Source organism: Eretmochelys imbricata, chromosome 2 (assembly GCF_965152235.1).
Source record: "Eretmochelys imbricata isolate rEreImb1 chromosome 2, rEreImb1.hap1, whole genome shotgun sequence".
NCBI lineage: Eukaryota > Metazoa > Chordata > Testudines > Cheloniidae > Eretmochelys > Eretmochelys imbricata.
The window spans coordinates 1420163-1445873 of record NC_135573.1 but is presented as its reverse complement, the minus strand read 5'-3'; the positions used below and the strand labels follow the sequence as shown (position 1 = coordinate 1445873).

At 59.4% G+C, this 25711-nt stretch overlaps 1 protein-coding gene across 3 annotated transcripts; it reads left to right on the top strand.

The window, feature by feature from the left end:
- Nucleotides 1-1597: 1597 nt before the first annotated feature.
- On the top strand, nt 1598-25467 carry PARP10 (poly(ADP-ribose) polymerase family member 10). Of its 3 annotated transcripts, none has more exons than XM_077809598.1 (11): nt 1598-1624; nt 3035-3201; nt 3465-3710; nt 13534-13767; nt 14121-14989; nt 15425-15637; nt 15988-16117; nt 16686-17693; nt 23368-23513; nt 24158-24332; nt 24708-25467. In XM_077809598.1, the coding sequence occupies exons 2-11, from the start codon at nt 3036-3038 to the stop codon at nt 25016-25018; spliced, it is 3498 nt and encodes a 1165-aa protein (XP_077665724.1). In that variant the 5' UTR covers nt 1598-1624; nt 3035; the 3' UTR covers nt 25019-25467. The 3 variants fall into 3 exon arrangements, with proteins under 3 accessions (XP_077665724.1, XP_077665725.1, XP_077665723.1); XM_077809599.1 differs by lacking the exon at nt 1598-1624 and adding an exon at nt 1754-1779 and having other exon boundaries at nt 15991-16117; XM_077809597.1 differs by lacking the exon at nt 1598-1624 and adding an exon at nt 1754-1779.
- Nucleotides 25468-25711: the final 244 nt, after the last annotated feature.

The window sequence follows — 25711 nt, the reverse complement described above, 5'->3', positions numbered from 1 at the left end:
GGCTTCCCCCTTCCTGGGTCTGACCTCGGAGCATTCAGCCTCCTCTGCCCCTCCATGCACTTCCCACAGCGAGTCCGCTCAGGTGGGGTCCTGGGGAAGCCGTAGGGTCCTGCCCCCCGACTCCGCAGTCAGACGTGACTCTCAGCCAGCCAGGAAAACAGAAGGTTTATTAGACGACAGGAACATGGTCTAGAACAGAGCTTGTAGGTACAGAAAACAGGACCCCTCAGCCGGACCCATTCTGGGGGGCAGTGAGCCAGACAACCACATCTGCCCTTCACGCCATGTCTCCAGCTAGCCCCCAAACTGCCTCACCCTCCAGCCCCTCCTCCTCTGGGCTTTGTCCCTTTCCCGGGCCAGGATGTCACCTGATCCCTTTGTTCTCCAACCCTTTAGCTCTCACCTTGCAGGGCGGAAGGGCCCAGGCCATCAGTTGCCAGCAGACAGAGTGTCGGCCATTAATGTACCCTGGCCTTTTGCTCTGCAACAATTAAACCCCTTTTCCCACCACCTAGAGACTTACGAAATGCCTAGGGGAAACTGAGGCACCCCTACAGTATTCAGAGGAAACATTAAGAACAGTCCCACTTGGTCACAGGCTGGCACGTAACTTCCATGCCCTGAACGGGCACTGTTACGTGCCCCTGTGATCCTGGACTCCCAGCCGTATGCGACTGAGAGCCTTGGCCGGCTCAGCCACGCTTCTCTCGACAGGCCGGTGTGTTTGGACTGGCCCAGGCTCTGGCTCCCTTTCGCCCCTCTCCCCAGCAGCAGCGATTGATCCAGGTCAGCGGGACTTTATCGACTTTCACTCACTGCTCACGGCTGAGCTCCCAGTTAGGGTCCACGTGTAGGAACAATTATCACCACAGGTCCCTGCACCTGCCACAGCACCCCTGTACCCCCTGCAAAGCTCCCCACATCCCTGTAGACCCCAGCGCCCCATACTCCCAGCACACCCATATCCACCCACATCCCTGTACACCCCAGCACCCCTGTACCCCCAGTACCCTCATACCCACCTGCAGAGCTCCCCACATCCCTGTACCCCCAGCACCCCCTGTGCCTCCCAGCAACTCCATACCCACCTGTGGAGCTTCCCCCCCTGCATCCCGTGCTGCCTGCAGAGCTGGGGGGCAGGGGAAGGAGCTAGGGAAACTATAGGGTGTGAAGAGTTAGCAGCTTTATGAGGGACCCGAAGCCCCCATGGCTGGGGTGAGGAACCAGAGACTGCCTGGAAACACTGAACAAGGAGTTGCACAGTGAGGGTCAGCGACACCCCCACCCCACAGCTCCCGGAGCCCCGCCCCCTGCCCTGCAGCCCCGCCCACAGCTCTGAGACCCCCCCGAGCCCCGCCCCCCACCTGCAGCCCCGCCCCCAGCTCTGAGACCCCTGGAGCCCCGCCCCCCCACCTGCAGCCCCGCCTCCAGCTCTGAGACCCCCCCCCAGAGCCCCGCCCCCTACCTGCAGCCCCGCCTCCAGCTCTGAGACCCCCGGAGCCCCACCCTCCTGCCCTGCAGCCCCGCCCCCAGCTCTGAGCCCCGCCCCCCGGCAGTGCACTCTGGGAGCCACCGGCCCGTCCTGGCGTCTTCGCAGGAGCCGGGGTGGCGGCCCCGCGGTCAGGTAGCGCCGGGGGGTCGGGCAGGAGTTAGGGGGCGGGGCCGGGTCTGGGGGCGGGGCTGAGGGCGGGGCCGGGCAGAGGCTGCGCGGCGTCCCCCCCCCGCCCACTTTCACTTTCGTTTCTGGCCTGCCTGGGTCCGAGCCGCGGTGGGGCGGGGGTGAGTTTGGGGGGCCCTCCGGTGCCCTGGGCCGGGGGGCGGCTGTGGGGGGGCCCCTGTCCCAGTGTCGGGGGCCGGCCGGGGGCTGTGGGGGGGCCCCAGCCCCAGTGTCGGGGGGGGGGCCCTGCCCCAGTGTCGGGGGGGGGGCCCTGCCCCAGTGTCGGGGGGGGCCGGCCGGGGGCTGGGAGGGGGCCCCTGCCCCAGTGTCGGGGGGGGGGCCGGCCGGGGGCTGTGGGGGGGGCCCAGCCCCAGTGTCGGGGGGGGCCGGCCGGGGGCCGTGGGGGGGGGACGCCTGCCCCAGTGTTGGGGGGGGCCCCTGCCCCAGTGTCGGGGGGGGGCCGGCCGGGGGCCGTGGGGGGGGGGACGCCTGCCCCAGTGTTGGGGGGGGCCCCTGCCCCAGTGTCGGGGGGGGCCGGCCGGGGGCCGTGGGGGGGGGACGCCTGCCCCAGTGTCGGGGGGGGCCGGCCGGGGGCCGTGGGGGGGGACGCCTGCCCCAGTGTCGGGGGGGGGCCGGCCGGGGGCCGTGGGGGGGGACGCCTGCCCCAGTGTCGGGGGGGGCCGGCCGGGGGCCGTGGGGGGGGGGCCTGCCCCAGTGTCGGGGGGGCCGGCCGGGGGCCGTGGGGGGGGCCTGCCCCAGTGTCGGGGGGGCCGGCCGGGGGCCGTGGGGGGGGGGCCTGCCCCAGTGTCGGGGGGGGGCCGGCCGGGGGCCGTGGGGGGGGGGCCTGCCCCAGTGTCGGGGGGGGCCGGCCGGGGGCCGTGGGGGGGGGCCTGCCCCAGTGTCGGGGGGGGCCGGCCGGGGGCCGTGGGGGGGGGGCCTGCCCCAGTGTCGGGGGGGGCCGGCCGGGGGCCGTGGGGGGGGGGCCTGCCCCAGTGTCGGGGGGGGCCGGCCGGGGGCCGTGGGGGGGGGCCTGCCCCAGTGTCGGGGGGGGCCGGCCGGGGGCCGTGGGGGGGGGCCTGCCCCAGTGTCGGGGGGGGCCGGCCGGGGGCTGTGGGGGGCCTGCCCCAGTGTCGGGGGGGGGCGGCCGTGGGGGGGGGACGCCTGCCCCAGTGTCGGGGGGGGCCGGCCGTGGGCCGTGGGGGGGGGCCTCCCCAGTGTTGGGGGGGGGCCCCTGCCCCAGTGTCGGGGGGGGGGGCCGGCCGGGGGCTGTGGGGGGGCCTGCCCCAGTGTTGGGGGGGCCGGCCGTGTCTCTGGCACCCGTGGGGGGGGGGCGCTGGGCGCAGCGCTGCCCCGGCTGAGCGGCGGGTGCCCGTGCAGGATGGCGCAGGCGGTGCGGGCGCTGGAGGTGCTGGGCGTCCCCCCGGACGTGGAGGAGGAGCTGCTGGTGCTGTATTTCGAGAACAGGCGCCGCTCGGGGGGCGGCCCCGTGCTGGACTGCAGGCGCCAGGGCAGCCGCGCCGTCCTGACCTTCGAGAGCCCCGAGGGTGAGTGTGGGGCACACGGGCACCGAGCAGGGACACGCGTGCGGGCCTGGGGGCTTTGCCCCCCTCCCTCGGGCCCCTCCTGGGCTGGGAGCACCCACACCGCAGCTGGGGGTGGGGGCAGCTCCCTGGCCTGGCCCGGCCCGAGCTGGCGGGGCAGTGCCGGGGAGGCTCTGGAGGAGCGGAGCCGCTGGTGTGTGGGATGGGGCAGCCCCTCCTCGCTGTGCAGGGCAGCGGGGCTCACGGTGTCTGTCTCTCCCTCCCAGATGCACAGAGGGTCCTTGCCAAGCCCAGCCACACCCTGCAGGACACTGGGCTGGCAGTTCGCCCAGCTGCCCCACAGGATTATGGGAAGGTTCTTCTCCGGGGCCTGAACCCCCAAACCGACGGCAGCGTCCTGGAGCTCTACGTGGAGTATGTGCTGAACTGCGAGAGCGGCCGCTATACCATCCACCGCAGCCCAGCCGGGGACCAAGCCCTGGTGCAGCTGCCAGAGCCGCTCGGTGACTCAGGTAGGGGCTGGCCCCCAGCTGGGGCTGGCGGGGGGAGGCAGTGGCCGGAGGAGCCTGCCTCGAGGCCACACCTCATTTCTTGGGGTCTACAGGAGGCAGCAGGTGTGAGGGAGGCTCCAGGGGCCATCATGGAGTTTGGAGAGCAGCTAAAGATGTAGATTAACAACCAGATGGTTTGCTTGTCTGTCAGAAGCCAGAAATCGGGCCTGCTGGGTCCACAGGGACCCATCTGCAAAGCCCAGTGATTTCTTTGCTCAGTGCTCACCGCAGAGCATGTTGGGAAGGTTTCTGCCCCTGATCTCCTCTCCCCTTTGCCTGGTCTGCACCTAAAACTGAAATCGACCTAGCTTCGTTGCTCAGGGCTGTGGGAAATCTCCTGCCCTCTGTGTCATTAGCTGACCTACCCCCATACACCCAGCTAGGTCAATGGAAGAATTCCCTGGCTGTGCTGGAGCAGTGCCGCTGTAGTGTAGACATGCCCCTGTAACGGAGGTCAGGCGCTCTCCTAGATCGGGGTGTCAAGAGGGGTGCTGGAGCAAACTGAGACTCTAAGGAGCAGTAAGCCACTAGCCCCGCTGGTCCAGTCAAGAGCTGGGAAAGAGTTTAAGTCTGAAGTAGCTGAGCTTCTGTCAAAATTATATAATCTCACTCAAACCAGCTGCTGTTCCAGAGGCTAGTTGGGCAGCAGGTGTGGTACTTATTCTTTTAAAAGGCTCTAGGAGAGATTCAGGGTGTTCGAGACCAGTAAGCCCTACCTTAAAACTAGAGTCACAGAACCCCGGGAAGTTCAATATGTGACAGGGTCTCGCCAGCGCAGGTGCTGCGAATGGGAAGAGCAGCTCACTGGGCTCTTAGAGTTCTTCGGCTGTTTCAGTCAAGAGGCAACTAAAGGAGAATGCAGATGATGACATACTTGTATTTGGACTTTCTAAAGGCCTTAGCCAAGGTCCCGCACAAGAGGCTGCTGGAGAAGCTGAGTCGTCATGGAGCGAGAGGCGAACTATGCTCATGAATCGGAACCTAGCTAGGAGACAGAAAGCAAAGCCTGGGGATTCAGCAATCCCATGGCCAAAAATGACCACTGTGGTCATCTAGTCTGATCTCCACTCCAGACATCTGCCCCCACAGAAGCTAAACGATCCATTTGGATCATGGCCTAAGGTTCACGGCAGGAGTCTTAAGGCTCATAACATAATAAAATGTAACATCCTGAGTGGGCAGGGGAAACACCGCAGCAGCCCACCATGGTAGCATTTAATTTCAGAAAGGGGGACTACCCAGAAAGGAGGAGGTTAGTTAAACAGAAATTAAAGGGTACAGCACCAAAAGTGAAATCCCTGCAAGCTGCTTGGAAACTTTTTAAAGACACCATAACAGAGGCTCAACTTAAATCTATACCCCAAATTAAAAACCACAAAGAACCAAAAAAGTGCTGTGTTACTTTGTTGTTTAGCCATGAGAGGCCAAAAGGCATCCTTTTAAAAAGCGGAAGTTTAATCCTATTGGGAAAAATAGAGAGGAGCATAAACTCTGGCAAGCGAAGTGTAAAAATATAATTAGGAGGGCCAAAAAAGAACTTGAAAAACTTTTTGAGTCTTTGGCTAGCTGTAACAGCAAAAATTTTAAGAACGTTAGAAGCAGGAAGCCTGCTAAACAGCCAGTGGGGCCACTGGACAATCGAGATGCTAAAGGAACACTCAAGGGGGATAAGGCCACTGCAGAGAAACTAAATGAATTCATAAGAATGGCCATACTGGGTCAGACTAAAGGTTCATCTAGCCCAGGGGTGGCTAATCTGAGCCTGAGCGACAGGTAGAATTTACCAATGTACATTGCCAAAGAGCCACAGTAATACGTCAGCTCCCCCCACTCCCAGCGCCTCCCACCCACCGGCAGCCCCACTGATCAGCACCTCTCCCTCCCTCCCCGCACCTCCCAAGCAGCTGTTTCGTGGTGTGCAGGAAGCTGGGGGTGGGGAGGGGAGGAGCGAGGGCACGGCAGGCTCAGGGGAGGCGGTGGGAAGGGGTGGAGTGGGGGCAGGGCCTGTGGCAGAGCCAGGGGTTGAGCAGTGAGCACCCCCTCTCCTCCCCCCCCCCCGGCACATTGGAAAGTTGGTGGCTGTAGCTCCCACCCCGTAGTCGGTGCCTGCACAAGAAGCCGCATATTAATTTCTGACGAGGCGCGTGTGGCTCCGGAGCCCCAGGTTGGCCACCCCTGATCTAGCCCAGTCTCCTGTCTGCCAACAGTGGCCAATGCCAGGGGCCCCAGAGGGAATGAACAGACCAGGGAATCATCCAGTGATCCCTCCGCTGCCGCCCACTCCCAACCTCTGGCAAACAGAGTTTAGAGACACCATCCCTGCTCATCCTGGCTAATAGCCATTGATGGACCTGTCCTCCTTCGTCGGGAAATATGACTGAGGTCTGTAAAATTCTTGCTTTCGGTGCTTTTTTTTCTTAAATTGTCCTTCTCATCCTTTATCTTGTTGTTTCATCAAGTTGCTCAGGGAGTTATCCCATGCTGGTTTTGATCGCAGCTATCTTGTCCCCATTGATAGGTGCCAGAGTAGCAGCCGTGTTAGTCTGTATCCGCAAAAAGAACAGGAGTACTTGTGGCACCTTAGAGACTAACCAATTTATTTGAGCATGAGCTTTCGTGAGCTACAACTCACTTCATCGGATGCATTCAGTGGAAAATACAGTGGGGAGATTTATATACATAGAGAACATGAAACAATGGGTGTTACCTTACACGCTGTAATGAGAGTGATCAGGTAAGGTGAGCTATTACCAGCAGAAGGGGGGGGAAAGGGAACCTCTTGTAGTGATAATCAAGGTGGGCCATTTCCACCAGTTAACAAGAACATGTGATGAACAGTGCAGGGGAGGGAGGGAGGGGAATAAACATGGGGAAATAGTTTTACTTTGTGCAATGACCCATCCACTCCCAGTCTTTATTCAAGCCTAATTTAATTGTATCCAGTTTGCAAATTAATTCCAATTCAGCAGTCTCTCGTTGGAGTCTGTTTCTGAAGTTTTTTTGTTGAAGAATTGCCACTTTTAGGTCTGTAATCGAGTGACCAAAGAGACTGAAGTGTTCTCCGACTGGTTTTTGAATGTTATAATTCTTGACGTGAAACTAGACAAGCCATTTACAACACACACTTTGCTTCTCTACAAAAGAAAAAGGACACTAAACTATCTAAACTACTACATGCCACAAGGGGCCACAACAGTGGTTCCCTTAAACCACCCAGCAATATTTTTAATTTATCCAACTACAGTCTTAGCCTAGCAGAAGAATCTCTCCTATCTCGGGGCCTCTCCTTCTGCCCCTCCACCCCCATGAACATGATACAGTTCTGTGGTGACCTGGAATCCTATTTTCGACCTCTCCGACTCAAGGAATATTTCCCACACACCTCTGAACAACATATTAACCCACAGAGACCTTCCTAGCAACACTACAAAAAGACAGGTTTCAGAGTAACAGCCATGTTAGTCTGTATTTCCAAAAAGAAAAGGAGTACTTGTGGCACCTTAGAGACTAACCAATTTATTTGAGCATAAGCTTTCGTGAGCTACAGCTCAGCTGTAGCTCACGAAAGCTTATGCTCAAATAAATTGTAGTCTCTAAGGTGCCACAAGTACTCCTTTTCTTACTACAAAAAGAAGGATTCTGGGTGGACTCCTCCCGAAGGTCGAAAAAAAGACTGGACTTCTACATGGAGTGCTTCCGCCGACGTGCACGGGCTGAAATTGTGGAAAAGCAGCATCGCTTGCCCCCTAACTTCAGCCGTACAGAACACAATGCCATCCACAGCCTCAGAAACAACTCTGACATCATAATCAAAAAGGCTGACAAAGGAGGTGCTGTAGTCGTCATAAATAGGTCGGAATATGAACAAGAGGCTGCTCGGCAGCTCTCCAGTACCACTTTCTACAAGCCATTACCCTCTGATCCCGCTGCGGGTTTCCAAAAGAAACTACAGCATTTGCTCAAGAAACGCCCTGAAAAAGCACAAGAACAAATCCACACAAACACACCCCTGGGATCCCGACCTGGGGTATTCTATCTGCTACCCAAGATCCATAAACCTGGAAATCCTGGACGTCCCATCGTCTCAGGCATTGGCACCCTGACAGCAGGATTGTGTGGCTATGTAGACTCCCTCCTCAGGCCCTACGCTACCAGCACTCCCAGCTATCTTCAAGACACCACTGACTTCCTGAGGAAACTACAGTCCATCGGTGATCTTCCTGATAACACCATCCTAGCCACTATGGATGTAGAAGCCCTCTGCACCAACGTTCCACACAAAGATGGACTACAAGCCGTCAGGATTCTATAAGTTTTTAAGGTCAGGCTTGACAAAGCCCTGGCTGGGATGATTTAATTGGGGATTGGTCCTGCTTTGATCAGGGGGTTGGACTAGATGACCTCCTGAGGTCCCTTCCAACCCTGATATTCTATGAGGAACAGTCTCCCCAATAATATCACGGCAAACCTGGTGGCTGAACATTGTGACTTTGTCCTCACCCATAACTATTTCACATTTGGGGACAATGTATACTTTCAGATCAGCGGCACTGCTATGGGTACCCGCATGGCCCCACAGTATGCCAACGTTTTTATGGCTGACTTAGAACAACGCTTCCTCAGCTCTCGTCCCCTAACGCCCCTACTCTACTTGCGCTATATTGATGACATCTTCATCATCTGGACCCATGGAAAAGAAGCCCTTGAGGAATTCCACCATGATTTCAACAATTTCCATCCCACCATCAACCTCAGCCTGGTCCAGTCCACACAAGAGATCCACTTCCTGGACACTACGGTGCTAATAAACGATGGTCACATAAACACCACCCTATACCGGAAACCTACCGACCGCTATTCCTACCTACATGCCTCCAGCTTTCACCCTGACCACACCACACGATCCATCGTCTACAGCCAAGCTCTGCGATACAACCGCATTTGCTCCAACCCCTCAGACAGAGACAAACACCTACAAGATCTCTATCAAGTATTCTTACAACTATAATACCCACCTGCTGAAGTGAAGAAACAGATTGACAGAGCCAGAAGTTACCTACCACAGGACAGGCCCAACAAAGAAAATAACAGAACGCCACTAGCCATCACCTTCAGCCCCCAACTAAAACCTCTCCAACGCATCATCAAGGATCTACAACCTATCCTGAAGGACGACCCATCACTCTCACAGATCTTGGCAGACAGGCCAGTCCTTGCTTACAGACAGCCCCCCAACCTGAAGCAAATACTCACCAGCAACCACACACCAGAACCACTAACCCAGGAACATATCCTTGCAACAAAGCCCGTTGCCAACTGTGCCCACATATCTATTCAGGGGACACCATCATAGGGCCTAATCACATCAGCCACACTATCAGAGGCTCGTTCACCTGCACATCCATCAATGTGATATATGCTATCATGTGCCAGCAATGCCCCCCTGCCATGTACATTGGTCAAACTGGACAGTCTCTACGTAAAAGAATAAATGGACACAAATCAGACGTCAAGAATTATAACATTCAAAAACCAATCGGAGAACACTTCAATCTCTTTGGTCACTCGAAAAACAGACTCCAACGAGAGACTGATGAATTGGAATTAATTTGCAAACTGGATATAATTAACTTAGGCTTGAATAAAGACTGGGAGTGGATGGGTCATTACACAAAGTGAAACTGTTTCCCCATGTTTATTCCTCCCCCCCCCACCCCCGCACTGTTCCTGACATGTTCTTGTCAACTGCTGGAAATGGCCCACCTTGATTATCACTACAAAAGGTTCCCTCCCCCCAATAGCTCACCTTATCTGATCACTCTGGTTACAGTGTGTATGGTAACACCCATTGTTTCATGTTCTCCGTGTATATAAATCTCCCCACCTTATTTTCCACTGAATGCATCGGATGAAGTGAGCTGCAGTTCACAAAAGCTTATGCTCAAATAAATTTGTTAGTCTCTAAGGTGCCACAAGTCCTCCTTTTTCTTTTTATTGATAAGAGTCTATCTCATCTTTAGAGTCGTCAATCTGCCCTCCTCTGACATTTCAATAGGGGCGTGTTCCAGCCTCCTGGCGCCCTCGTGTCTGTCTCCGGTGCTCCCTAAAATATCTGGTTCAGCAATAGCCATCACACTTACCTCGTAACACACATTCCTCATTCACGCACAAAACAGAATTGATTTGCACAGAACATTTTGAATAGGAACATCAAGTTGCAATGCCAAAGCAAACAATCATGGCATTCTTTTACTTATTTAGAAATACTAAAGCTACAACAAAGGTCTGTTACTTCCTTGAAATCAGTCCAGACACACAAATTTTGGCTGATGCATCTCTACCAATGGTGTATCAGGCTATTCCTTTCTGCTGTTCAAAAAGGGTGGCTGGCAGGATATGGTCAAATCATACATCAGTCATTTAATACATGCTACATTATTGTCTCATTATTCTTTACCCTTCATTCTAAATCGTACAAAATACAAACATAAAATTCTACTGCTACACTCTCATGGATCAGTAACTGGTTAAAAGATAGGAAACAAAGGGTAGGAATAAATGGTCAGTTTTCAGAATGGAGAGAGGTAAATAGTGGTGTCCCCAAGGGGCCTGTTCTGGGCCCCAGTCCTATTCAACATATTCGTAAATGATCTGGAAAAAGGGATAAACAGTGAGGTGGAAAAATTTTCAGATGATACAAAACTACTCAAGATAGTTAAGTCCCAGGTAGACTGTGAAGAGTTACAAGGGGATCTCACAAAACTGAGTGACTGAGCAACAAAATGGCAGATGAAATTCAGTGTTGATAAATGCAAAGTAATGCACATTGGAAAATATAATCCCAACTATACATACAAAATGATGGGGTCTAAATTAGCTGTTACCCTTCAAGAAAGATCTCGGAATCATTGTGGAGAGTTCTCTGGAAACATCCACTCAATGTGCAGCAGCAGCCAAAAAAAGCGAACAATGTTGGGAATCATTAAGAAAGGGATAGATAAGAAGACAGAAAATATCCTATTGCCTCTCTATAAATCCATGGTATGCCCACACCTTGAATATCTCAAACCAGATATCTCAAACAAGATATATTGTAATTGGAAAAAGTACAAACAAGGGCAACAAAAATGATGTGGGGGATGGAATGGCTTCCATATGCAGAGAGATTAAAAAGACTGGGATTTTCCAGCTTGGAAAACAGATGACAGAGGTCTGTAGAATCATGATTGGTGTGGAGAAAATAAATAAGGAAGTGTTATTTACTCCTCATAACACACAAACTAGGCGTCACCCAATGAAATTAAGAGGCAGCAGGTTTAAAACAAAAGGAAGTATTTTTTTCACACAACGCACTGTCAACCTGTGGAACTCCTTGCCAGAGGATGTTGTGAAGGCCAAGACTATAACAGGATTCAAAAAAGAACTAAAGTTCATGGAGGATAGGTCCATCGATGGCTATTTTGGTCAATTTTGCTGTCATAGAATTTTTAAAATAGTAAACTTCATGATTCCAGCTATTTAAATCTGAAATTTCACGGTGTTGTAACTGTAGGGTCCCGACCCAAAAGGGGCTCGTGGAGGGATCACAAGGTTATTGTAAGGAGGTCGTGATATTGCCACGTTTACTTCAGCGCTGCTGCTGATGGTGGCTCTTCCTTCGGAGCTGGGCAGTGGGAAAGCGGCAGCTGCTGGCTGGAAGCCCACCTCTGAAGGCAGCAGCGCAGAAGGGAGGGTGGCCTGGTTTGGTGCTGCCACCCTGACTTTGCTGCTGCTGCTGGCAGGGTGCTGCCTTCAGAGATGGGTGCCCGGCCACCAGCCGCTGCTCTCAGGCCGCCCAGCCCTGAAGGGAGCGCAGAAATAAGGACGGCGATATCGCAACCCCCCCCATGATAACCTTGTGGACCCCCTACCAGACTCTCTTTTGGGTTTGGACTCCCAGTTGGAGAAACACTGGTCTCCCCCATGAAATCTGTATAGTACAGGGTAAAAGTACAAAAAAGACCAGATTTCACGGGGAGACCAGATTTCAGAGTCTGTGATGCGTGTTTCATGGCTGTGAATCTGGTAGGGCCTTCGCTGTTAGCCGGGACGGGCAGGGCTGGTGTCTCTAACCTCTGTCTGCCAGAAGCCGAGAATGGGCGACAGGATGGATGACTTGATGATTCCCTGTTCTGTTCATTCCCTCTGGGGCACCGGGCATTGGCCACTGTCGGCAGACGGATACTGGGCTAGAGGGACCTTTGGTCTGACCCAGTCTGGCCGTTCTTACGTTTAGGTTCCTAGGTGTTTCATACGTTTTATTGGATCTGGTCAGGAGTTTTCAGTCAATGACTTTCCATTGGAAAATTCACTTTCCACAAAATCATTTTCTGTTGGAAACTGGTTCCCAGCTCTGCGGCTCCCCCTCTCCTCAGAAGCTCGGGCTTCCTCGCTGTGGGGCGGCCGGCCACTGGCCTGCCCAGAGCCAGGGCTCTCTGGTATTGCAGGCAGTGCAGGGAGACTCCGAAACATGTTGAAAACTCCAGTGGAAATGTCCTTTTGACTTGTTCCGAAGCAAACTGGGGCGTTCCTGCTCCACGGAAAGCTCCAGCTTTGGGCCGTTCTAACTTTTTTGCCGGTTGTGGGAGTTCCCGAGGAAGAGGATTCGGGTTTCCAGCCAGCTCTACAAACTGGGGGCGAGCAGGGTGGTGGCGCAACCTGGCGAGCCAAGTCCATGGACAAGCAGGATCCCCACTCGGGACAGTTCAGGCTGGAGGGGAGGTTCAGCGTCTGGCCCTGGGGTTTAAGCCCATCACTGCCTGCTAGCCTGCAGGCTGATTCCTAACTAGGGGGGCAGCTTGTCTCCCATCTGCACCTGCGGCGTTCTCGCACCTTCTTCTGCGGCACCTGGGGCTGCCGCTTCAGAGGCAGGAGCCCAGGCGAGCTGGACCTTGGCTCTGACCCTCTCTGCCTGTCCTCTGTTCACCCACCCCAGGCAAATGGCTTAGAAACTAAAGAGGTGACGGGAGCGACCCCTTCCCAGCACTGTTGGCTCCTGCGTGTCTGGCCATCACCTGACCGAGCTAGGGAGAGGGCTAGTCTCTGTCACTGTGCTCCCCTGCTCCTTCGGTCGCTCTGGGGAAGCCCGGGATGGGCACCTGCTGCTGGCTGGAGTCTGCCCTCTCCAGGCGCTGGGTGGCTTGGTCCCTCCTGGCTCGGGAGTGCCTGGTGCTCGCAGTGTCTGGGAAGCAGGTGGCAGAAGTGGGAGCTTGCAGCATCTCTGAGCTCTGCTCATGGCCAGGCTTAGCCATCGTGACCAGGCGTTCTTGATCTCAGAAAGTAAGTGGGGTGACCTGGAGCCTGGCCAGCTGCCTCCCCGCAGGCCCTCCCTCCAGCAGATGTCCCCAGGAGCCCTGAGGGGGCTCTCTCCCCGCTCTGCCCTTGCCAGTTCTGTGATGTGGTGCTGGGTGGCGGTGTCTCTTTCGCTCTGCCCTGGGCAGGGCTGTGGGGCAGGGGTGGGGATCTCTGCCCTGGGCTGGGCTGGGCTGGGAGGATCTCTTCCCCTCTGCCCTGGGCCGGGCTGGGCCGGCGGTGGCGGGATCTCTTCCCCTCTGCCCTGGGCCGGCGGTGGCGGGATCTCTTCCCCTCTGCCCTGGGCCGGCGGTGGCGGGATCTCTTCCCCTCTGCCCTGGGCCGGCGGTGGCGGGATCTCTTCCCCTCTGCCCTGGGCCGGCGGTGGCGGGATCTCTTCCCCTCTGCCCTGGGCTGGGCTGGGCTGGCGGTGGCAGGCTCTTTGTGTTGGCAGAGCTCCTGGCCGTGGAGGAACGCGTGCGCCGGCGGCTGCTGGACGGGGCGCCGCTGGCCGTGGAGTGGGTGCAGCAGACAGACAGCGTGCTGGTGTGGAGCCGGGGCACCGGGCTGAGCGGGGATCTGCTGGAGCTCTACTTTGAGAACAAGCGGAGCGGCGGGGGCAGCGTGCAGGCCGTGAGGGTGCTGGCAGGGGGCAGGGCGGCCGTCGTCTCCTTCCAGGACCGGGCAGGTGCGTGGGGCTGGGGCAGGGCGGGATCCGCGCTCAGCTGTCCGCTGGGGCTCCGGGGCTGGAGGGCTCCTGGAGGCTGGTCCAGGCGGGCCGTGGAGGGGGGCGTCTGCTGTGAATGCGGGCGGGTGCCTCCAGCCTGGCACTGGCCCCTGGCCCAGCTCACACAGACCCTTCAGTGCTGCAGGCAGAGAGGCAGGAGACTGCTGCTGCGGGTCCGGGGCGGGGGCAGGGTCCGGAGCCGGGTCTGGCTGCGGTTGTTGGGGCAGTCTGGGTGTGTCCTCCCGGGGCGGTCTGGGTGTGTCCGTCTTCCCAGGCAGCTCTCGACCCCACGTGCCCGTTTCGCTGCCCTGCAGCTGTGCAGCGGGTGCTGGAGAAGCCCCACAGGCTCCAGGAGAGCGACCTGGACCTCTGCCCCTACTACGACTTCCTGGAGCCCCCCGACCGCCCCCCGGAGGAGGGAGCCGAGGCCCCTCCAGGGGAGGCAGCGGCAGAGGAAGGCGGGCCCCCGGCCATCTGCGTGAGCGTTGAGGACGCCGCGAAGCGGCAGCTGCTGGAGTCCAGCGGGGCCCTGCCGGAGCTGCAGGCTGTCTTCCCGGAGCTGAAGCTGCGGCTGGAGGAGAGCGGGGCCTGGATCTCGGGCGGGGATGAAGCCCGGCGGCAGCAGCTGCAGGAGCGGCTCCTGGGCACCCTGCAGGGGATGGGCCAGGAGCTCCTGCCGCTCCCGGCCCAGACCCTCTGCTTCCTGCAGCGCGGCGACGTGCGGGAGGAGGTGGAGCAGCTGCTGGGCAGCCAGGGCTTGCCGGCCTGCTGCGCGCCCAGCGGGAGCGCGCTGAGCGTCACGGCGCTGAGCCCTGCGACCGCCCGCCAGGCCGCCTCCTCGCTGCGCGCGGCCCTGAGCCCCTTCTGCCTGGCCGTGTCGGCACAGCACCTGCATGCCCTGGCCTCGCCCCGCTGGGAGCAGCTCCAGGCCTCGCTGCGCTGCTGCTCCGTGCGCCTGGCCCCGGGCGGCGAGCACCTGCAGGCCCTGACGCTGCGCGGCCTGGAGCAGGAGAACAGGGAGAAGCTGCAGGGCTTCCTGCAGGACGCCGCGCTGGACGAGAGCCTGGTGTCCATGGAGCCGGGGATGCTGCGCTTTCTGCAGCTCTACTACCAGGAGCTGCTGGCCGGCATCGCCGAGGTCACGCTCCTGCCGCTGGAGGGCACCGACGTCGCCGGCTTCAGGGTGAGCGGCCGGCCGCCCCGGGCAGTGCCGGCCATGGGCGGCGGGGCGGGATGGCCCCGGGCCCCACGGCTGTTTCTGGGCAGCCTGCGGGCTGTTGCCCCATGGCCCCCTGCGGCTCATTTAGGGCCGCAGGTCTCGTGGGTCACGCCAGCACTGCATTCTGGGAGCTGTAGTCCGCACCAAGCTGGATTGAAAGGGGTGGAGGTTGCAGCCAGCTTCATTCACCGTGACCCTTGGCATGTTCCCCCCCCCCAACACCCCACAGGGGAGCTGGCACTACATGTCGTCCCCAACACCCCCCGGGGGGGAGCTGACGCTGCACGTGTTGTCCCCCTCCCATGCCCTGCGGGCGCGGAGTAGGGATGGTGCTGCACCCCTCCCAGCACCCCCGGGTGCAGAGTCTGCCAGTGCCTCACGCCATCTCTTTTCTTGCAGCTGAGCGGGGAGGCGGGTGCATGCCGGGCAGCGGCGGAGTTTCTGCAGAGCCTGCTGGGCACCATCAGCTCCCAGCCGGTGACCTTGCGGCACCCCGGCATCGCTCGCTTCCTGCTGGACGAGCGAGGCCAGAGCATCCTCCGGGAGCTGGAGAGCCGCTTCCAGTGCGTGATTGGGCTGGAGCAGGTCCACTGGAGCCCCCCGTATACACAGGTACGGCCATGGCTCCTGGGGCGGGGCTCCGGCTGGGACCCAGAATGAGCACAGCCGGGGCCTTGCTCCTCCCCCCTGCCTGCCAGGCTCAGTGCGGGCCCACTGGGACAGGGCGGGCAGCCAGCGGCAGGTGGGTGAGCTGGGCAGTGGGTCTGGAGAGGGGCGTGCAGCCGCGGGGGTGGTGCAGGTCTCGGGGAGCCTGCAGGCAGGGGCAGCCAGATGAGGGCGGGTAGAGAGCTGGGGCGGGGGGCTGGTCTGGGCAGAGGCTGTTGGCGGTTGGGTGCTGGCAGGGAGCCGGGTCCCTGGCTGGTATCTGCAGCACTGACGTCTGTCCTGCCTGCCTATCTCAGCAGGACCTGGAGCTGCCCGAGGAGCCCGTTCCTCTGAGCTGCCGCCGAGACTCCCTGCCCACCGCCCAGCTGCTCACACGGCTGGAGCCACCCGATGGCACCACCACTGACTGGTGCACCACCAACCTAGGTAGGCCCACTCCCGTGGACTCGGACCCCCAGCGGGCTCTGTCCTGTGCCTGGGGGAGGGCAGGGGCTGGAACCCAGCGCGTGGGCAGGCGGGCAGCCCTCCCCCTGCTGGAGCCCTGGGTGAAGGGCAGACCTTCCTGGCTCTGTGCCGCTGGGGTGGGTTAGCAGTGGTCAGGGGTCCCATCCTGCAGCCCCCGCCCCCCTTGGGGGCGCACTCAGGGCCAGGGTGGCAGCACCATTCGCCTGCGCTTGCTGTGTGAGCCCCGGCACCGTTGTGGTGGCTGGCAGCTTGTCGCCGCCTCTCTGGGCCAGGCAGCCGGCCCCAGGGCCCGCCCCGCAGTGTGGAACCCGGCTCTGGCCCCCCTGCCGGCAGCATGGCTGGGCCCTGGGCTCCGGCCATGGCGGGAGGAGTTGTCGTTCGGACTCCCCTACCCGTCCACCCTGGCAAATCTTCCCCTTGCTCGGCTGTGCAGAGTGGGTCCGGGGCAGAGGCTAGGCCTCCCCTCTCCCAGCACCTGGGCTGCCCCGAGGGCTGGGCGCTGCCTGTCTGACCTGCTGTCGCCCCACAGAGGAGATCAAGGGCCTGCTGGCCGCCCTGGAGCCTGGAGAAGCGGCGGAGGCTCCTCAGCTGGCCGCCCCTACTGCCGGGGAGGCCCCGGGCTCAGCAGCGAGCAGCCCCGAGGAGGATCTGTACACCGTGGGGGAGCCTGGCGCTGCTGAGGGGCGGGAGGAGGCGGGGCGTGGCGGGGAGCGGAGGGGTCTGGCAGACGGCGGCGAGGAGGAGGAGGAGGCGCGCTGCGGCCCCGAGGCCGCCGTCCGGTCGGAGCGCAGCGTGGAGGAGGAGGCGCAGCTGCTGCTGGCCATCCAGCAGTCCATGGACAGCCAGCGCTGGGAGGAGGAGGAGCTGCAGCGTGCCACGGAGCTGTCCCTGCGCTCCTACGAGCGGGAGCGGCACCAGGCCTCGGCGGAGCCCGCGCCTGACCGCGGCCTGCAGGCCGCCCTGCAGGAGTCCCTGGAGGAGGCGCTGTGCGTGGCCGGCTCCGCTCGGCTCACCATCTACTCGGCCTGCGAGCGGGACGTGAGCGCGCTGCCGGGGCAGCTGGAGCGGGCGCTGCGGGCCCAGCGGGGCCAGGAGACGGTGGTGAGCGAGGGCCTGCGGGCCTTGCCCTCGCGCTGCCGCGGGTCCCTGGCCCAGCTGCAGCGCCAGCATGCCGTGCGCATCTCCCTGCAGGACGCCGCGGCCACCGTGCACGGCTTTGCCGACTACACGGCCCGCGCCGCCCGCGACCTCGCCCGGCTCCTCCCCCGCCTGCTGCAGGCCCGGCGCCCGCTCGGGGAGCCGGCCGCGCGCTGGGTGCGCTGGGAGCCCCCCGGCGTCGCCGCCCCCTACTCCTCAGAGGCCAGCGCCCTGCTGGAGCAGGCCTGGCGCCAGCGCCGGACGCGGCTGGAGGTGCTCTTTGACGGCAGGCCCTTCGCCATCGACTTTGAGCGCATGGAGGAGTACGACATCGGCAGTGCCCGCACCCTGGCCATCTCGCGCACCGAGCCCCCGGCCCCGGAGAACGGCTGCCCCACAGGTGCGTGCTCCCAGCCCCGCTGCTGCGGCCTCCGGCCATGGGGGGCTCGGCACTGTCCCGCGGGGCCCGCCCCGGGTAGTTCTCCGGCCTGTCGTGCAGGCAGTCAGACCAGCCAGGCCTTGGCAGCTGGTGGGTCCCATGGGGTGGAGTCAGGGTTCCAGGCAGGTTGTCCAGTCTGAGCTCCCGTTCTCGCACCCCACCCCTACCCTCTGCATGCTAGCCCAGCGCCCGGAATGAGAGCAGAGACTCTCACGCCAGCTGGGCCCCCTGCGGGCTGGGCCCCCTGCGGGCTGGGCCCCCTGCGGGCTGGGCCCCCTGCGGGCTGGGCCCCCTGCGGGCTGGGCCCCCTGTGGGCTGGGCCATGGGTAGCAAACGCCGAGGGGCACCAGTGCCCGAGGCCCCACAGTGGCAGGGGAAGGACAAGGTGAGAGACCCCCAGGTAATTCTGGCAAGGGACCCACACGCTGCAGGGGAAGGCGATCCCTCTCCCCCCCACCCCAGGTCCCTGCCAGTCTGAGCTGGGGAAATTCCCTCCCAGCCCCACACAAGCCGTCAGTCAGCCCCTGGGCATGTGAGTGAGAACCAGCCAGCCAAGCGCCTGCAGGCTGCTCGCAGCCCTGGCCCGGCCCAGCCAATGTCCCAGCTCTAGACCTTCGGAGGACAGAGCTGATACAACCCAGAGTATCGGGGGGAGGGAACCAGACCCCCTGAGGAACATGAGACAAACTGGAGTGAGCCCCTCCCCCTACCAGCACAACCACCCCTTGTCTCGTCTGGTCCCATCGGTTACATTCTCCAGCTGTTTGCCCCACAGCTCTGGCTGGGAGGCTGCTCCAGAATCTCCCCCCTCGAATGCTCAGAAACCTTCTGATTTCCGGCCGGAATTTGTTCCTGGCCCGTTTCTTCCCATTTGTTCTTGTGCCAACGTTGTCCTTTAGCTTCACCAGCTCTTTGCCCTGCTTAGCTTTTCCCCGATGTATTTATACAGAGCAATCCGCTCCCTGCTTCAGCCTGGCCAGACAAGCCAACGTCTGCTCCCATCAGACTGGCCCTCTATGCCTCTGCTAATCCACATAGCTCCTCTCTGCACCTGGTCCAGCTGGAGCGCACCATTCCTGAGCTTGGGGTCCAGAACAGTGCAGTGTCCAACCCGCGTCTCCTCCGGGCCTCGCTCCATGGCAGTAACACTGTTGCTCTGTCTCTTGGCTAGAAAGTCCTTGCCTGCTACATCCCTGGCCTACTTTTCCCTGTTTCACAGCCCATCACGCTGGTGGCTCGTAGCCATCCTGTGCTCAGCCCCCAGCCCAGGTCTCTCCTCTGTCACCGCCAGCTGACAGGCCCGCGGCCTGGAGAAGACATTTTTATCATTAGACCCTAAATGCCTGCCTTTGCGCTTTGTACTATTGAATTTCATCCTATTCCTGTCGCTCCGGATCTTCCTGGAAACTTCCGATCTCCCTCTGCCCCCCAGATTGACCAGGCCTCCCGGCTTCCCATCGGCCCGTTTCATTCGCACGCTCCTGCTGCTGAAGGAGACTGGGCCCCAGGCCGATCCTGGAGACGCTCCCCAGGTCACCTCCCTGCGGGGCGATAGTTCATCTTGCAGCACAAGCCTTCGGCCAGGTCCTCCCCACCGTACCGGGCTGCCACTGAGCCCCAGCTTCCCGAATGTAACTCGCTTTCCTGTGCCAAAGGCTGCCCTGAAATCCGTGTATCGTATTCCTTCCCTGAGAAAAGAATAGAGTTGTTCCGAGGGGAACAGCTGAGTCCGGCCTGGGCTGCCTTGGTAAGCCCAGCTGCATTACGGCCTCTTTCCCACGGACCTGCAGGAATTTCGTTCTGCTTTCCTCCCCCGTTGATTCTAAAGCCTTGTGTGCTCCCAAGGGCAGACTAACGGGTCTGTATTTGCCCGGGTCGTTTTGCGTCCCTTTCTTAAATACCTGCACGACGTCAGCTGTTCTCCAGGCACATGGTCCCACCCCCACTAGCTGGATTTCTTACCACGCCTTGCTCCCGGACTCGCAGCCTCCTGTGCCGGTTCTCTCGGTCCTCTGGGACACCCATGACCCGGAGCTGAGCGCATTAAACCCTGCAAAATTTTCTTCCACCACAGCGGTCGGAGTTTCCTTTTGTGCCACCATCCAGCCTCATGCGCATGGTCCCTGTTGTTGTCCGGATTGAAAACCCAGCCACGATGTTCGTACCTAGAGTGTCTTTAACCTCCTTCCCAGCCCCACCACAGGTGGCCCAGCCTCATCCTTCTTTATTCCTTTATTATTGAGGGGACTAAAAAACCCTCTTATTGTGTGTGAATATCCTTGGCAAGAGCTAATTCAGCTTCACTTCCAGCAGTCCTCTCTTTATCCCTGCTCTTCCCAACCCCCACAATGTACCTGACTAATCTAATCGCCTTTTATCATGAGATTACTGGTTCTGTGGATGAAGGGAAAGCAGTGGATGTATTGTTTCTTGACTTTAGCAAAGCTTTTGACACAGTCTCCCACAGTATTCTTGTCAGCAAGTTAAGGAAGTATGGGATGGATGAATGCACTATAGGGTGGGTAGAAAGCTGGCTAGATTGTCGGGCTCAACGGGTAGTGATCAATGGCTCCATGTCTAGTTGGCAGCCGGTGTCAAGTGGAGTGCCCCAAGGGTCGGTCCTGGGGCCGGTTTTGTTCAATATCTTCATAAATGATCTGGAGGATGGTGTGGATTGCACTCTCAGCAAATTTGCGGACAATACTAAACTGGGAGGAGTGGTAGATACGCTGGAGGGGAGGGATAGGATACAGAAGGACCTAGACAAATTGGAGGATTGGGCCAAAAGAAATCTGATGAGGTTCAATAAGGATAAGTGCAGGGTCCTGCACTTAGGACGGAAGAATCCAATGCACCGCTACAGACTAGGGACCGAATGGCTAGGCAGCAGTTCTGCGGAAAAGGACCTAGGGGTGACAGTGGACGAGAAGCTGGATATGAGTCAGCAGTGTGCCCTTGTTGCCAAGAAGGCCAATGGCATTTTGGGATGTATAAGTAGGGGCATAGCGAGCAGATCGAGGGACGTGATCGTCCCCCTCTATTCGACATTGGTGAGGCCTCATCTGGAGTACTGTGTCCAGTTTTGGGCCCCACACTACAAGAAGGATGTGGATAAATTGGAGAGAGTCCAGCGAAGGGCAACAAAAATGATTAGGGGTCTAGAACACATGACTTATGAGGAGAGGCTGAGGGAGCTGGGATTGTTTAGCCTGCAGAAGAGAAGAATGAGGGGGGATTTGATAGCTGCTTTCAACTACCTGAAAGGGGGTTCCAAAGAGGATGGCTCTAGACTGTTCTCAATGGTAGCAGATGACAGAACGAGGAGTAATGGTCTCAAGTTGCAGTGGGGGAGGTTTAGATTGGATATTAGGAAAAACTTTTTCACTAAGAGGGTGGTGAAACACTGGAATGCATTGCCTAGGGAGGTGGTGGAATCTCCTTCCTTGGAAGTTTTTAAGGTCAGGCTTGACAAAGCCCTGGCTGGGATGATTTAACTGGGAATTGGTCCTGCTTCGAGCAGGGGGTTGGACTAGATGACCTTCAGGGGTCCCTTCCAACCCTGATATTCTATGATTCTATGATACCTTTCCTTGCTGATTGACCCCCTTTTTCACTCCCCAGGGACTCTTTGCTGACTCCCAACAACTGTGTGAGGTGGGCCTGGAGCCCTTCCCTACAAGCTTCTTCCCATTACTGGGAATGCCAGTTGCAGATGGTTTTGTAGAGTGAGTGGAAGAAATTCCAAGCTGTCTCTTCATTTATTTCCTTGGGCTCTTCAGTCCAGCCGACTTCGCTAACAAACTCCCTTAGTTTCCCATAGTCTGTCTTTCGGAAATCGAAAACCAGAGTTGACGGCCTGGTTTTGATTCAGTTTAAATTAAATGGAAAGATCTTCAGCACATGACCACTCGATCTGAGGTTCATTTTCTGTGACCAGCTCTTCTGTAATGCCCTTGCTACTTACCAAAATGGAGTGCAAAATTGCATCACCTCTTGTTGGTTCAGTGACTATTTGATGTAGAAATCTGTCATCTATCACATCCAGGAGTAAGTGGGACCTACCAGTGTTAAGAACATAAGAACGGCCAGACTGGATCAGACCCATGGTCCATCTAGCCCAGGGTCCGGTCCCTGGCAGAGGCCAGTGCGAGATGCTTCAGGGGGAATGAACAGAACAGAACAATTGTTGAGTGAGCCATCCACTGTCATCCAGTCCCAATTTGTCAGAGGTTTCGGGACACCCAGAGCAAGGGGTTGTATCTCTGAGCATCCTGGCTAATAGCCATTGATGGACCTATCGTCCAGGAACCTATCTAGTTCTTTTTTGAATCCAATTATATTTTGGCCTTCGCCACATCTCCTGGCAGAGAGTTCCACAGGTTGACTGTGTGTTGTGTGACAAAATACTTCCTGTTGGTTGGTTGGTTTGTTTGTGTTACTAGCATTTATCCTCCAGTTTATATCTGTGAAGTTAGTCCTTCCTTGTGAGACAATTCCCAAGAGTGTTTCTCTCTAATGATATTAATGAGATCTCTGTCCATACCAAGGGCTGATCCTGGGGGTCTATAGCAGATCTCTAACACTGTCCCCCACGGAACCCCACAATCCCCCTTCCCCCAAAGTGATTTGGACCCAAACAGCCTCAGTTTTGTCCACACTGCCATTTCGTCTTCCTTTACAGCTCCGTTGCTGTGCAATGCTACTCCATCGGCCTTTCTTTCTTCTCTCCGAAACAGCCCAAGTCCACCCCTGAGCGCGATCCCACCGTGGTTCTGTAATTCCCAGTGTGATCGCCTGCATCCGTGGTTCCAGAGCCTCCGTTGTATTGCCCAGCCTCCTTGCATTCGCGTACAAGCATCTCAGCTGTGTCCCTTGGTCCTCGCCCAGTTTCCGAGGCAGATTAAGTAGGGCCCTTTCACTCACGGGAACGCCTGCCTGCTGCTGCTCCATTCAGCAGGGGCTCCGTTCTCGTCCCTGTACTCGCACCTCCGTGAGCTGAGTTTCCTCCTCCTGCACTAAAGTCAGGCATGGAGATCTCACAGGTCTGTCCCAGCCTCCTCCCCTCACTGCGGAGCTGGAAGCCCTTCTCCTCAGTTGTGGAGCAGCCCCTCTGCGCACCCTGAGCCTTTGGGGCCATGTCGGCTCTGTCAGCCTCGCTGGCCTCATGCGTGCAGAAGTCTCTGGAGTTTATTTGGTGGCTCAGAGACTGTTTTCTTCTTGTAAAGGTAAGGAGGGGGGTGGCCCTTTGATGAAGGGGCTGCCACCCTGCAAAGGCTGAGAACCCTGGGCTAGATTGTAATGGTCCCTTCTGCACTCCGTGGGTGACCCCAATGCATCGCTAGGGGGCGCTGTGCTGCAGGCAGTGGGGTTGGGGTCGGGGTCGACGTGAGGAGCTCTCCCCTCTCCGTCCGTGCTGGCCCTGTTACCCCAGCGTGAGGCTAGGGGGCGCTGTGCTGCGGGGTGCAGGTGCTCAGTGGGGGGCGCTCTCCCCTCAGTCAGTGCTGATCCCAGTGTCCCAGCGTGAGGCTAGGGGGCACTGTGCTGCAGCGTGCGGGGCGCTGACCCGATGCAGTGCAGGGGGGTGGGTCTGGTATCCACCTGCTGAGTGATGTCCTGTCCCCTCCCACCCCCACAGCCACGGAAGAGAAGGGCCCCGCGCTGGACCTGGACGAGGCGGTGAAGCTGGTGCCGCTGGGCCAGGGCTCGGAGGAGTTCCGCGACACCGTGCGTCGGTTCTACGACACGCTGGAGGACTTCCACAACAAGATTCGCATTGTGAAGGTATCCGGGGGGCAGCGCAGACGGGCCGATTGCTCTGCCTGCCCCAGGGCCACGGCTGTGCTGGGGGCTGGCTGTCAGATTTCGTTTGCCCATGTCCCAGCGTGCAGCACAAGGAGTGGGTGGGAGAACATTTATTCCGCGTATTGATGGGACACTGCTGCAGCCTCGTCCCCACTGGTCACCAGACAGGTGGGTGGGTGCTGGGGTTTGCCCGTCTCGCACAGGCCCCAGGCAGGCTGTGGCACGGACAGTTCCAGACCAACTAAGATGGACCCTCTCAGCCAAGCACAGTTACCCTGTGGGACTCCCTGCCACTTGATGCTGGTGCAGTCTCATTCCGAAAGGATGGGCCGTGCCTGGGACCCTGCTCCCTGTGGTCCTGTGTGCGCCCCCTGCTGGCTGCACCACTGAGGCAGCCTGGTATCCCAGCACTCCCTGGCTGTTCTAGGCTGCCAGAAGGGGTGTTCCCCAGTCTCACCACTGCTCTGGGAGTCTGGGGCAGGGCCTGCCTGAGCCTGGGCGTGAGCTGGTACCACCCCCCCACCCAGACTCCTCAGGAGCTGCCCCAGTAGGGGCGCCTGCCCCTCCCCGCGGCAAAGGGGCCTGGTCTGGCTGGGCCTGGCTGACCCGTGTCCCTGCGGCAGGTGGAGAAGCTGATCCACCCGCTGCTGTACAAGCAGTACCAGCTGAAGAAGGCCTGCATGGAGAAGGCGTGCGGCCACGAGGCCGTGGAGCGCCTCCTCTTCCACGGCACCACGGAGGAAGCCAGCCGGGAGATCTGCCAGCACGGCTTCAACCGCAGCTTCTGCGGCAAGAACGGTGAGCAGGCGGGGGCGGGAGCAGCACAGGGAGGGGCCAGGCGCATGCGGAACTCGGGGGCTCCAAGACCTTCCGTGCCCAGGAGGGAACTGATGTTTCTGGAATCGGCTCTGCCTGGCGGAGTCCGTCCCTGCTCCAGCCCTGGACACTTCTCCCAGAGTGGGGCATAGAACCCAGGAGTCCTGGCTCCCAGCCCCCCCGCTCTAACCACTAGACCCCACTCCCCTCCCAGAGCTGGGGTCAGAACCCAGGAGTCCTGGCTCGCAGGGCCGGGTTGTCCTGCTGCAGGTGGCAGCTGGCCCCCTATCCAGGCTCTTCTGTGGGTGCTGCAGCCCGGAGCCTGCTGTGCTCACCCTCTGCCTCCCTGCTCTGCAGCCACGCTCTATGGGCACGGGGTGTACTTCGCCGTGAATGCCGTGTTGTCGGTGCAGGAGCAGTACTCTCCACGCAGCGCCGACGGCAACAAGTACGTCTTCGTGGCCATGACCCTGACTGGGGACTACACGGCGGGCCGCCGGGACATGCGGGCGCCACCCCTCAAGGAGGCAGCCGAGGCCCCGCTGCGCTATGACAGCGTGGTCGACAACCCCAAGAAGCCGGCCATCTTCGTCATCTTCAATGACACGCAGGCCTATCCGCAGTACCTCATCACCTGCCAGCTCTCCAAGCCTCCGGCGCCCCACTGAGCCGCTGGGCGCAGGCCGGGCTGGGTCCCAGCCCTCCGCGGGGGGCACCCTGCCTTCGTGCCCCTCTCCGCTGCTCCCCTGCCCTGGGCCTTCCCTGTACCAGCCTGGCTGGGAGTGGAGAAGGGGCCTGGTACTGGGCTCCTTGGCCGAGTTGTGCCCTGTGGAGAGGCCAGGGATCCTCCCCTGCCCCGTGAGCAACTCTGGAGCTGCATGGCCTTGGCAGTCCACCAGGGAGCTGGGCTGCTCTGGGTCCCCAGGCTCCGTTGCATGGCAGGGCCCCCTCAAACTGGAGCTAAGGGGCATCCCATTCCCAGCTCTCGGACATTGCCCGCCGTATGGCGCCCAAGGGCTGGTGCCACGGCTCTGTCGGGGGGCGGGACCAGGAGCGTGAACCTCACAAGTCATGGAGAGCACTGGAACCCAGACATGGAATAAAGACGGCAACCTGAGCCTCTCCCTCTGCGTCCCTGGGCTCCAGGCGGCTGGGGGGGTCCCTCCTTGGAGCAACTGTAAGGCCGGCTCTGTGTGCTGTGTGGCTCCCCTGCTTGGGGATAAGAGCCTACTGCTACCACTGCCTGGAGTCGCACTGGGGGTGAGGCTGTGCGGGGGCAGTGCCATGGCTGACCGCCCGTAACTGATCTGGAAAAAGGGGTAAATAGGTGCCAAAATTTGCAGAAGACACAATTACTCACA

Coding starts and splice junctions, on each gene's coding strand:
- PARP10 (XM_077809598.1), top strand. CDS start 3,036: ATGGCGCAGGCGGTGCGGGCGCTGGAGGTGCTGGGCGTCCCCCCGGAC. Junction 14,990..15,424: donor CCGACGTCGCCGGCTTCAGG/GTGAGCGGCCGG, acceptor CTTTTCTTGCAG/CTGAGCGGGGAGGCGGGTGC. Junction 15,638..15,987: donor GGAGCCCCCCGTATACACAG/GTACGGCCATGG, acceptor TGCCTATCTCAG/CAGGACCTGGAGCTGCCCGA.